The 13,540-nt window shown below is 42.0% G+C and overlaps 1 protein-coding gene across 1 annotated transcript; it reads left to right on the top strand.

Moving 5' to 3' along the window:
- The first annotated feature begins 4,397 nt into the window (after positions 1-4,397).
- On the top strand, positions 4,398-5,327 carry LOC142750680 (olfactory receptor 11L1-like). The gene has a single exon (XM_075859668.1). It carries the CDS (start codon positions 4,398-4,400, stop codon positions 5,325-5,327), a length of 930 nt encoding a protein of 309 aa, XP_075715783.1.
- Positions 5,328-13,540: the final 8,213 nt, after the last annotated feature.

Here is a 13,540-nt window from a genome sequence, read left to right as displayed (position 1 = left end):
CTTGATGTTAAACTTTATTTCCATAAGGATGAAATTAATTGATCTGCGAATCAAGAAAGTAAAGTAAGAGTTACGAAGCTCAGGAGACAACAAAAAAAAACATCTCCACGTCACCTGTGTTCATTCTGTGTATATATACAGGTAGTCATCACTTTATGCTTCATATATTATTACTATGACCATGTGTCTGATCACTATATATTATATCACACAACTTCATTAAACTGGAAAGCCTCTGATCTTGAACAGTCCTCAGATGCATCCTGGGATCTTCTCTCTTAATATTGATTATAAATTCAATTCATTATTTATCTATAAGGAAATGTTTGTTTCAGAACATGGACATGGACCGGATGTAAGTTCTGTTGCGTAAATGCTCATGTTAAAGAATATTCATAATTATTGTAATTTATTTCATTTTAAAGGGAAAATCGCCTTACAAGTCCCTGGACTTTTAACACAATTTAATTTTATTTATTAGATGTGTCTTCTTATTTGAGAAGACAAGTAGAATAATGACGTGTCCAGGTTGATGTAAGGGCAATCCCAACCCTAATGTCAGTTTCTAATAAGAGTATAATGGCCGTAAAGTCAGGCCTGACCATAGGGACCTAAAAAACCTATGGATCTGGGCCGAGATTTACAGCACTAATTCTCTTAAAGAAATGCACCAATACTTAGCTCATATAAAATTGGCCATAGAAATGTATATTCACTAATTACTTACTGTACATTTTGAGTTATCTCATCACTACAGTATACGAGGCTGGGTTCACAACAACAGTTTTAAGATTAAACTCCTTCTTCTACTTTCACGTTCTTTTGGACGCACTCCTGGCTTTGGCTAAAAATAGAAAACAATTTAAAAACTGCCTCAAAAAGGGTTGCTTGCCACTCTATGCTGTCCTGGATCCTGGAAAAAGATAGGACCTCAATGGATAACATACATATATATATGTGTATATATATAACTTTATTTTTTTTTTATTTTTTTAAATTGGAATTCAAAGGCAAATGAATCCAATTATATGGTGATGCCTTTAGAAAAGAAAATAGCTCCTATGGTGAGGTAGAGAGGGTGAGGGATTTCCTTGTGAGCGGTAGAATAGGAAGGTTGGAAAGTTGAAAAATAATGTTTTATAATGTAGTATTTTGGCTGAGTATTTTTTTTTAATATACCCAAAAAATATTTGTTTTCTCTTTGGACACTTTTTGTTTTACACTTTATTTAACTTTTATTCCTTAGTGCCACCAGTAGAGTTGATGCTGTGATTGTTTAATCAATTGTATAATGCTCTGGAATAATTAATACTCAAAATAATTAGTGCCTGTCAGTATTACACAGATACCAGTGGCAGGCTTGGGGGCCCTTTACAGGCCCCCAATCGCCATGATAACCTATTGCCACCTCGCAATCAGCTCTAATGGGATGTCAAACTCTTTAGCTACTGCGGTCTGACATCTATGGAATTTATTGGCCGGGATCGGAGTTATCTTCGAGCCCGGCTGTTAGGGCGGATTTACACGAACGTGTAATATGTCCGTGCAACGCGCGTGTTTTTAACGCGCCTCACACGGACCTATGCTAGTCTATGGGGCAGTGCAGACTGTCAGTGATTTTTGCGCAGCGTGAGTCCGCTGCGTAAAACTCACGTCAGGTCCTATATTTCTGTGTTTTTCGCGCATCACGCACCCATTGAAGTCAATGGGTGCGTGAAAATCACGCGCACCACACGGAAGCACTTCCGTGGGTCACGCGTGATTCGCGCAACAGCAGTAAAAACTATGAATGAAAACAGAAAAACACCACGTGCTTTTATGTTTACAAACATCCAAACAGAGTGTCATAATGATGGTGGCTGCGCGAAAATTACACAGCCGTGCATCCTATGTGATGACACACGGAGCTGTTAAGTGCCTTTCGCGCACGCAAAATGCAGTATTTTTTGCATGCGCGAAACGCACACGCTAGTTAAATCTTCCCTAAAAGTGGGATATTGGCTGTCCATTGGTGTCAGCTGTACAATACAGCTGACACACTTAAGTGATGTTGCACCCTCACTGTGCCATTATAGAACACTGATTCACGTGATCGACCCCTTAGGGTATGTGCACACGAGAACTGGCTGTTACATCTGAAAAGACAGACTTTCAGGAGAAAACAGCTGTGTCGTTTCAGACGTAAAAGCTGCTCCTCGCATTTTGCGAGGCATCTTTGACGCCCGTAATCTTGAGCTGTTCTTCATTGACTTCAATGAAAAACGGCTCAAATTACGTCCAAAGAAGTGTCCTGCATATAATGTATTTAAGTGTCCCGCATATAATGTATATAAGTGTCCTGCATATAATGTATATACGTGTCCTGCATATAATGTATATAAGTGTCCTGCATATAATGTATATAAGTGTCCTGCATATAATGTATATAAGTGTCCTGCATATAATGTATATAAGTGTCCTGCACTTCTTTGACGAGGCAGTCATTTTACGCGTCGTCGTTTGACAGCTGTCAAACGACGACGCGTAAATGACAGGTCGGCACAGTACGTCGGCAAACCCATTCAAATGAATGGGCAGATGTTTGCCGACGTATTGGAGCCGTATTTTCAGGCATAAATCGAGGCATAATACGCCTCGTTTACGCCTGAAAATAGGTCGTGTGAACCCAGCCTTAGGCCTCATTTACACGAGCGTGTGCCTTTTGCGTGCGCTTGACAGCTCCGTGTGTCATCCGTGTATGATGCGCGGCTGCGTGATTTTCGCGCAGCCGCCATCATAGAGATGAGGCTAGTCGACGTCAGTCACTGTCCATGGTGCTGAAAGTGTTAACTGATCGGCAGTAACTCTTTCAGCACCCTCGACAGTGCATTCCGATCACCATATTGAGTAACCTGTTTAAAAAAAAAAGGTTCGTACTTACCGAGAACTTCCCGGCCGTTGCCTTGGTGACGCGTCCTTGGTGACACGCCTCTCTTGACATCTGGCCCCACCTCCCTGGATGACGCGGCAGTCCATGTGACCGCTGCAGCCTGTGCTAGGCTTGTGATTGGCTGCAGCTGTCACTTGGACTGAATTGTCATCCCGGGAGGTCAGACTGGAGGAAGAAGCCGGGAGTTATCGGTAAGTCAGAACTTTTTTTTTTTTACACGTTCACGTATATTGGGATCGGAAGTCACTGTCCAGGGTGCTGAACCAGTTTAACTCTTTCAGAACCCTGCACAGTGACTGTCTCCTGCCGGGTTCGGTCAAAACGAGTTTGGCCGAACCCGGTAAAGTTCGGTTCGCTCATGTCTAAGAAACTCCGTTCGGATGTTTGTAAACAGAAAAGCACGTGGTGCTTTTCTGTTTACATCCAGTTTGACAGCTCTTGCGCGAATCACGCAGTTCGCACGGAAGTGCTTCCGTGCGACCTTCGTGGTTTTCACGCACCCATTGACTTCAATGGGTGCGTGATGCGCGAAAAATGCAGATTTTTAGAACATGTCGTGAGTTTTTTTCAGCGCACTCACGCTGAGCAAAACTCACGGACTGTCTGCATGCCCCCATAGAGTAATATAGGTGCGTACGACACGCGTGAAAAGCACGCGCGTATATTACGCACGTGTAAATGAGGCCTTAGGCTGCGACATACTACGATGCAGCGTGAAAAAGGGTTAAAATTGATATTATTCGCTACCAACAATAATAGATGAATAACATCCACATTCCTGGCTTCTTTTCTTGACTGTATACAATATTACTTTAAACTTTGCCTATTTTTAAAAAAAACAAATTGCCCCCCCTCCAATTAAGGAATCCTGGACCCCTTTCCAATCAAAATCTTTACACCCATGCTGGCATTTCTCACTTCACCCAGTATTGTATAGTTTCCCAATGTTATACCTGGCTCCTTCCAATTTTTTTTTTAATCAAATCATAACAAAAATTTCGTACATCTTTCAAACCTCTTTTTTATACCTACACTAAAATTTTTAGCCATTGATTTACATATCTTAGCACAGACGCCTATTTTTCCTAAAAAATAAATACCCAGCGATATTAGGAAGATTAGGAAAACAGCGCCACTCCTGCATAGGGGCTGTATCAGGTATTTTAGCACAGCACCATTAAAGTGATTAGGAGTGAGCTGCAATGCCAGACACAGTCCATACACAAGAGAGGCGCTGTTTAAGAAAGAAAGCAGTCATGTTTTTCTCATTTCATACAACCTCTTTAAACAAAAATAGAGGAATCCAATTCGTTGGAAAATCTTAAACACCGTACAGCTATGATCCTGAGAGCATGAGATTTACCAAATCCAGTTCCTGTAAATCATTATATTAGAAGTGATTCATTTTGGTACCTTGAGATCTAATATTACTTTGCTCTCTACGTTTTTTTTTTTTTGTTTTTTTTAAATGCAGGAAAACAATGTGACTGATATCATAGAATTCATCCTCTTGGGTTTTCAGGGTGGCCCACAGCTCAGAATTTCCCTCTTCTCTCTGCTTTTTGTATTATTTTGCCTCACGATATGTGGGAATCTCCTGATCATCACCCTGGTGTCCACCAGCAAGAACCTCCACACTCCAATGTACTTCTTCATCTCACAACTGTCCATCAATGATATTTTACTGCCAGTGAATATTGTCTCCAACTTGTTTTACATCCTCATGAATAATGGGGGGACCATGACTTTTATCGGCTGCATGACTCCGTTTTTATTTCTTGCCTCCTATGAAGCATTTGAATGTCTTCTCCTCACAGTGATGTCCTATGACAGATATGTGGCGATCTGTAATCCCCTCCAGTACACCTCTATCATGACAAGCGGGTATTGTGTGAGATTGGCCACTATCTCCTGGTTGGTCGGTATTTCCTGTGCATTCAGTGTCACCCTAACAGTATCAAGGCTAAAGTTCTGTGGATCAAATATCATTGACCATTTGTTCTGTGATCTTCTTCCCTTACGGGAAATTTCCTGTTCTGATACATTTCCTATAAAACTACAAATGTATCTTCTAAGTATTCCATTATTGATTATTCCCAGCATTATAATTGTTATCTCTTATGTTAACATTGTCCGTGCTATCTTACGGATTCCATCTCTTATCAGTAGACAGAAAGCCTTCTCCACCTGTAGCTCCCACCTCACTGTGGTCTTCATATTTTACTTGACTCTCTTCAGTGTTTATGTTCTTCCAACAAGAGGACAAACATCGAACATGAATAAAATCACATCACTGCTGTACACTGTATTTACTCCTCTGTTCAATCCCATTATATACAGTCTGAGAAATAAAGATATTAAGAAAGCTGTACAGGAAAATATTCAGAAATATGTGTAATCTGTTGTCATTTTCTCTTAACCTCTTGCTGTCGCAGCCAGTATTAATCTTCCTGACAGATACACATTTAAGTCACGTTATGAGTTTATACCTTTGGAATGCTTTTACTTATCCTAGCAATTCTTAGCCTATTTTCTTGTGACACATTGTACTTTATGTTAGTGGTAAATTTTGGTCAAAACATTTAATATTTATTCGTGAATCACAAAGATTTATCAAAAATGTAGAAAAATTAGCATTTTTCAAAATTAGATTTTGTCTGCTTGTAATACAGTTATATGACACATAATAGATGCTAATTACCATTTCCTACTTGTCTACTTTCTGCTGGCATAATTTTTTAAACATCTTTTTATTTCTTTAGAACGTCATGTACAAGTTTAGCAGTCATTTTTCTTCTTTTTTTTTAGGGGCCAATTCTGTTGAAAGTGTCTTTGAGGGTTATATATGTTAGAATCCCCATATAAATTACTCCATTTTAAAAACTGCACTCCTTAACCCCTAAGTCATGGTACAGGGAGGGAAGTATGGACCGGGCTCACGCACTCACACACAACTTGCTCCATACGCTGTAGGTGTCAGCTGTGTACTACAGATGACACCCTGCACTAATGACCAGGAACAGCAAAAATGTCAATAGCATTTAAGCCATTAGAAAGAGGGGTGGACACCTCCGACAGGCCATTGGCCCTTCCACGATGCGTTTGCGGGGTGCCGATGGTTGTAATGGCAGCCCGGGGCCTAATGAAGGCCCCCAGGTCTGCCTTCACTCTGCCTTTGTTAAACATTGCTTCTGTCAGGGCTTAACCGATGCCTGTAAAAATTACAATATACTGCAATACATTAGTATTGCAGTGTATGAACCAGCAATCTGAAAATAGATGCTTCAAGGCCCCATCCACATGAGCGTGTTTTGCGGCCGCAATTCCCCCGAAAATCCACAGGAAAATTGCGGCCCCATTCATTTCATGGCCCGGGAGCCCGCACCGCAGAAAGAACGGACATGTCTTATTACGGCCGCCTTCTGCGGTCCGGGCTAATTGAAAGTAATGGCCGCGGCTATGTGCATGGCCCGCGATTTGCGGGCGGCTTGCGGCTGACAATCCGCAAAACACAGTCGTGCGCATGACTACGGTCGTGTGCATAAGGCCAAAGTCTGCTGGGGGGGAATAATAAACAATGTAAAACAATGTTAAATTAAGTCTTCAGTAGTGAAAAAAAATTCCCATTTTTTTCTGAAGTAATGTAAAATATAAATGAATATAAATTGGTATCGCTGTGTCCGCAAAAGTCCAAACTATTACAACACGTTGTTTTTTGCTCAGCTTAGCGGTAAAAAATTTTTTTTTACAAAAAGTGATCGAAAAATCGTATGTACCAAATAATGGTACCAATAAAAACCACAGCTTGTGCCGCAAAAAATAAGGCCTCATACCGCTCAATCAACACAAAATTAATTTAAAAGTTATGGCTTTCACTTTATGGCAGCACAAATTATGTTTTTTTTTTAATTTGTTTTTTCTTTATAAAATGAGTAAAACATAAAAAAAACTCTATAAATTTTGTATCACCGTAATTGTAATTGTATTGTCCAGCACAATAAAGTAAATTGTTGTTTTTACCGCACGGTGAAAGACATAAAAACGAAATACAAAAGAAAATGTAGGAATCACAGTTTTTTCAGTTTCCCAGTATATTATAGCGTACTTTAAATGGTGCCAATAAAAACTACAACTCCTCCTGCAAAGAAATAAGCCCTCATACCTCTCCATTGATGAAAAAATAAAAAAGTTTTGGCTCATGGAAGGCGGGGAGTGAAACACAAAAATGAAAAATCAGAAAATGACTTGGACTTCAAGTGGTTAAAGTATTCAAAAAGAGCATTTTGGAGGTTTCTTATGGGCATGTTTAGACGTGGCGGAACTGCTGTGGAATTGTGGACAGTCCACAGTGAAAAAAATGTGCAGCAGCCATTTTTTTCATTAGTTTCTATAGCTCTTTAGGAAACTTAGTTCAGACGTTGCAGAAAATAACTGTGCGGAAATGAGGCTGCAGTGCAGAAATTTCCCTTCGCAGCATGTACATTATGTTGCGGAGAAGAAGCGGAATTTCACTGCGGATTTCAGCCTTTGCAATGCAAAAACTGAAACCTGTGGCATCCGCAACGTCAGAATTCCATGTCAAATATGCAAATGTTGCTGCAGATTAGTTACATAATTGCCACAAATTTTCAGCAACATTTGCGGTTGAAAAATTCTGCCACATCTGAACATGCCCTAACCCACCAGCAAAGTGAATGTAAAATTTCAAAATTTCCTTTTTTTCCCCCAGATATTTAATTTCAAGCTTTTATTTCTGTGTTGTTCTGATGTTGCCTTGGAAAGGCAACTCTATATTTATTACTCTGATTCTGCAGTTTCTAAAAATATCCCATATGTGACCCTAGTGTGCTGAAACACAGACCTCAGGAAGGAAGCAGCAATTTGTGAATTTTGTGGCCTTCTTTTTATAAGAATATATTTTAGGCGCCATATCAGGTTTGCAGAGGTCTTGAGGTGCCAAAACATAAGAAATACCCCAAAAAACACAATTCTTAAAAATGACCCCCACCCAAGGAATTAATCTAGTGGTGTAGTAAGCACTTCAACCCCACAGACCTTTCATACATTTTATTAGAATTTGGCAGTGAAAATAATAAAAAGACATATTTTTTTCCAATGAGATGTCAGTTTAGCTCATAATTTTTAACCCCTTAACAACGAGACACGGATATATCCGTCACAAACAGGTGCAAGTTCCTGCATAGTGATGGATATATCCGTTGCTCTGATCTGGTGGGTACTGCCACTATACCCATGAGATCAGCATCAGGAGCACGGCTGTTATACACAGCCTGGCTCCTGCCCCAACTGCCAGAATCAAAGTGCTCTCCGATTCCAGCAGTTTTACCCATTAGATGTCGCTATCAATAGCAACTGCAGCATCTAATGAGCTCCCTCTGCCATCCCATCGGCAACCCCGCAACGATATTGTGGGGCGCCGATCAGTTTTCATGGCAGCCGGGGCCTAACAAAGGCACCCAGGTCTGCCTTCAGCAACTGCCTATTAGGCCATGTCAGAGGCATGTCCTAATAGATTGCTTGTCAGTTTTACACTATTCTAAGTATACTGAAGCATTATACAAGCGATCAGAAGATCGCAAAGTGATCCCCTAGTGGGACAAACAAAAAAAAGTCAAATAGTTAAATAAAGTTTATGAACAAAAAAAAATACAGTAAAAATAAAATAAAACCTATTTTTTTCCCAAAAAAAATGGTTATTTTAGTAAAAGTGTAAAAAAAATGAACACATACACATATAAGGTATCGCCACAATCGTAAGGGCAAAGCCCCACGTGACAGAATTGCTTTTGAATTCCCCTGCGGACACTCTGCAGCGTTAATCCGCAGTGGACCCTTTTCTCCATTGCCTTCCACTTCTTTTTAGTAGGGTTCGTTTAGACGAGGCGGAAAATTACGCTGCGAGGCATAGGCTGCGGTGCAAAATTTGGTATCCGCAGCATACAATGGATGTTGCGGACCAGTGGCGGACTGGTTACGGACTCATTGCGGAAGTTCTCCATTGACTTCAATAGAGAATCTAAATTCCGCAATGAAGTCCGCAGATGTCATGTACATGTCATGTGTGCTGCGGATGCGTATTGGTTTTTTAACATGACATTTCTTCATTCTGGCTGGACCTATGTATTTCTAGGTCTACAGCCAGACTGAGGAACTCAATGGGGCTCCCGTAATTACGGGTGACTATGTGTGTGCACCCGTAATTACGGGAGCGTTGCTAGGCGACGTCAGTAAATAGTCACTGTCCAGGGTGCTGAAAGAGTTAAGCGATCGGCAGTAACTGTTTCAGCACCCTGGACAGTGACTACCGATCACAATATACAGCAACCTGTAAAAAAAATAGAAGTTCATACTTACCGAGAACTCCCTGCTTCTGTCTCCAGTCCGGCTTCCCAGGATGATGTTTCAGTCTAAATGATGGCTGCAGCCAATCACAGGCTGCAGCGGTCACATGGACTGCCGCGTCATCCAGGGAGGTCGGGCTGGATGCCGAAAGAGGGACGCATCACCAAGACAACGGCCGGTAAGTATGAAATTATTTTACTTTCACTCGGGAAAGTGCTGTCCCTTCTCTCTTTCCTGCACTGATAGAGAGAAGGGAAGTACTTTCACCGCAATACGCAGCGGCTAGTCCGCATCAATTTACTGCACATTTTGGGCAGATCCGCCATAGAATCTGCAACGCAGGTTCTGTGAGGCATTGATGCTGACAGTTGCGGAGGAAAACCGCCACGTGGGGGCATGTCCTTACGACTCAAAAAATAAAGTTAATGCATTTATTAATTAAAAAAATTCTGACATTCCCCCATAAAAAATAAAATAAAAGTTAATAAATAGGTCTTATATACCCCAAAATACTACCAATGAAATCTACACCTTGTTCCGCAAACACAAGCCCACATATGGCTACATCGACGAAAAAATAAAAACATTTCGGCTCGAATGTTGCGGAGCAAAAATAAGTACGTTTTTTTTAACATAGGAAAACATAAAACCTTTACATATTTGGTATCTCGTAATCGTGCCGACCCATAAAATAAAGGTAACGTGTTATTTCTGCCGCATAGTGAACGGTGTTAATTTATAACGCGAAAATCAATCCTGGAATAGCCGTTTATTTTAAATTCTTTGATAAAAAAAAGTTAATAAAAGTTCATCAATATATTATATGCAGGGGCGTAGCTAAAGGCTCATGGGCCCCGATGCAAAAATTCTTACTGGGCCCCCCCCCCCCCGCAAACTTCTCATGGCCGACGGTCTGCAGCTTTCAGCTGCATCGCTGGGTCTCCTAAGTGACCCAACAATGCAGCACTAGCAGCCGGGGCGTAACTAAGGCTTGGTTCACACACCCTATTTACGGACGTAATTCGGGCGTTTTAGCATTGAATTACGTCCGAAAATGCGGCTCAAAAGCGTTGGCAAACATCTGCACATTCATTTGAATGGGTCTTACGATGTTCTGTGCCGACGGTCATTTTTTTTTACGCGCCGCTGTCAAAAGGCGGCGCGTAAAAAAGACGCCCGCGTCAAAGAAGTTCCTGTTACTTCTTCAGGCGTAAATGGAGCTGTTTTCCATGGACTCCATAGAAAAACAGCTCCAATTACGTCCGTAATGGACGCAGCGAAAGACGCCTGCACATGCCATTACGGCTGAAATTACGGTGCTGTTTTCTCCTGAAAACAGCACCGTAATTTCAGACGTAACAGACGCTGCCGTGTGAACATACCCTCAGGGCTTAAAATGTCAGGGAAATAGCCCCAATACATATGTGTCCGCCCAAAAAAAAGTGTGTATATGAGACAGCATAGCATATCTATAGCACTACGACCCTATAAACTATGGATAGGATTAGATACAGTGGCTCAGCAGACAGTATCACACATGATAGGATTAGACACAGTGGCTCAGAAGGCAGTATCACACATGATAGGATTAGATACAGTGGCCCAGCAGACAGTATCACACATGATAGGATTAGATACAGTGGCTCAGCAGACAGTACCACACATGATAGGATTAGATACAGTAGCTCAGCAGACAGTACCACACATGATAGGATTAGATACAGTGGCTCAGAAGGCAGTATCACACATGATAGGATTAGATACAGTGGCTCAGCAGACAGTATCACACATGATCGGATTAGATATAGGGCCCAGCAGACAGTATCACACAAGATACGATTAGATACAGGGCCCAGCAGACAGTATCACACATGATTGGATTAGATACACAGCTCAGCAGACAGTATCACACATGATTGGATTAGATACAGGGCTCAGCTCGCTGACATTGCGTCTCCAGCGCTGGACCCAGGATAGGTAAGAATAATAATTTTGCTTCTTTATGTGTTACTGATTATTTTTGTGTGTTTGTGTTTTTTTTACAGGTTCGGTTGTTGGACTTCGGATTCGAGGACTTCAATGACGGCGTTTTTTTTATTCTCAATAATATGGTTAATGAGGGTTGTGTTTTTTTATTTCAATAAAATATTTTTTCTATGTGCTTGTATCTTTTTAAACTTTATTATCACCGCCTTAGTAATGGCCACTGGCTGATTGACAACCTCCATTACTAAGGCGAGGCTTAAAGAGGCTCTGTCACCAGATTTTGCAACCCCTATCTGCTATTGCAGCAGATCGGCGCTGCAATGGAGATAAGAGTAACGTTTTTATTTTTTTTAAAACGAGCATTTTTGGCCAAGTTATGACCATTTTTGTATTTATGCAAATGAGGCTTGCAAAAGTACAACTGGGCGTGTTTAAAGTAAAAGTACAACTGGGCGTGTATTATGTGTGTACATCGGGGCATTTTTACTTCTTTTACTAGCTGGGCGTTAGGAATGGGAGTGTATGATGCTGACGAATCAGCATCATCCACTTCTGTTCGTTAACACCCAGCTTCTGGCAGTGCAGACAAACAGCGTGTTCTCGAGAGATCATGCTGTGATGTCACTCACTTCCTGCCCCAGGTCCTGCATCGTGTCGGCCACATCGGCACCAGAGGCTACAGTTGATTCTGCAGCAGCATCAGCGTTTGCAGGTAAGTAGCTATATCGACTTACCTGCAAACGCCGATGCTGCTGCAGAATCAACTGTAGCCTCTGGTGCCGATGTGTCCTCGCTCGTCCGACACGATGCAGGACCAGGGGCAGGAAGTGAGTGACGACACAGCGTGATCTCTCGAGAACACGCTGTGTCTGCACTGCCAGAAGCTGGGCGTTCTGAAGATGATACTTCTCGTCAGAACGCCCAGCTAGTAAAAGAAGTAAACACGCCCAGATGTAACACACATAATACACGCCCAGTTGGACTTTTACTTTAAACACGCCCAGTTGGACTTTTACTTTAAACACACCCAGTTGGACTTTAGCAAGCCTCATTTGCATAAATACAAAAATGGTCATAACTTGGCCAAAAATGCTCGTCTTTTAAAAATAAAAACGTTACTCTTATCTACATTGCAGCGCCGATCTGCTGCAATAGCAGATAGGGGTCGCAAAATCTGGTGACAGAGCCTCTTTAATGTTAGCCGGTGCAGAGGCTACACTAACCCCCATTATTACCCCGGTACCCACCGCCACCAGGAGTACTGGGAAGAGCCGGGTACGAACCAGTACCCGACCATCTGTAGTGACGGGCAGGCACCGGGGTGGCCGCAGGCTGGTAGTATTAGGCTGTGGAAGGCCAAAAACAGTGGCCCTTCCCACCCTTGTAATGCTGCCTGCTGCTGCCTGCTGCTGCTGTGTTGTATCTGGCTTGTTATGAAAATTGGGGGGGGACCCCACATCGTTCTTTCCAATTATTATTTTTTTATTTTTTTTTTAAATGACATGGGGTCCCCCCCATTTTTCATAACCAGCCAGATACAATAAAGCAGCAGCAGCCTAGCATCACCAGGGTAGGAAGGGCCACTGTTTTTGGCCTTTCCCCTCCTGATAATACCAGCCTGCGGCCACCCCATTGCCCGACCATCACTACAGATGGTCAGGTACTGGATCGTACCCGGCTCTTCCCAGCACCCCTGGTGGCGGTGGGTACCGGGGTAATAAAGGGGGTTAGTGTTAGCCTCTGCATCGGCTAACACTAAGCCCCGCCTTAGCAATGGATGCTGTCAATCAGCCGGTGGCCATTACTAAGGCGGTAGTAATATAGTTTAAAAAAAAACACAAAGACATAGAAAAATATTTTATTGAAATAAAAAAAAAAAACACACAGCCCTCATTAACCATTTTATTGATAATAAAAAAAAAGTCGTTATCGAAGTAGTCCTGGAATCCGACGTAGTCCAACCACCGAACCTGTAAGAAAACACACAAGAAATGATTAGTAACACATGTGTTAGGCTTAGATACAGGGCCCATGTGTGATACTGTCTGTGGGACCCTGTATCTAAGCCTACCACAACGTAGGCTTAGATACAGGGTCCAGCAGACAGTAATCTTATACAGTATAAGATTACTGTGTGCTGGGGCCCTGTATCTAAACCTACAGTGTGGTAGGCTTGTATACAGGGTCCATCAGACAGGATGACACATGGGCCATGTATCTAAGCCTACCATGTGATTGGCTTAGATACAGGGCCCATCAGAC

This window comes from Rhinoderma darwinii, chromosome 3 (assembly GCF_050947455.1).
Source record: "Rhinoderma darwinii isolate aRhiDar2 chromosome 3, aRhiDar2.hap1, whole genome shotgun sequence".
Taxonomy (NCBI): Eukaryota; Metazoa; Chordata; class Amphibia; order Anura; family Rhinodermatidae; genus Rhinoderma; species Rhinoderma darwinii.
The sequence above is the reverse complement of the archived record's forward strand: the minus strand, read 5'-3'. Positions and strand labels throughout refer to the sequence as shown.

Bases quoted from the DNA above. Each gene is read 5' to 3' on its own strand.
- LOC142750680 (XM_075859668.1), top strand. From the start codon at position 4,398: ATGCAGGAAAACAATGTGACTGATATCATAGAATTCATCCTCTTGGGT.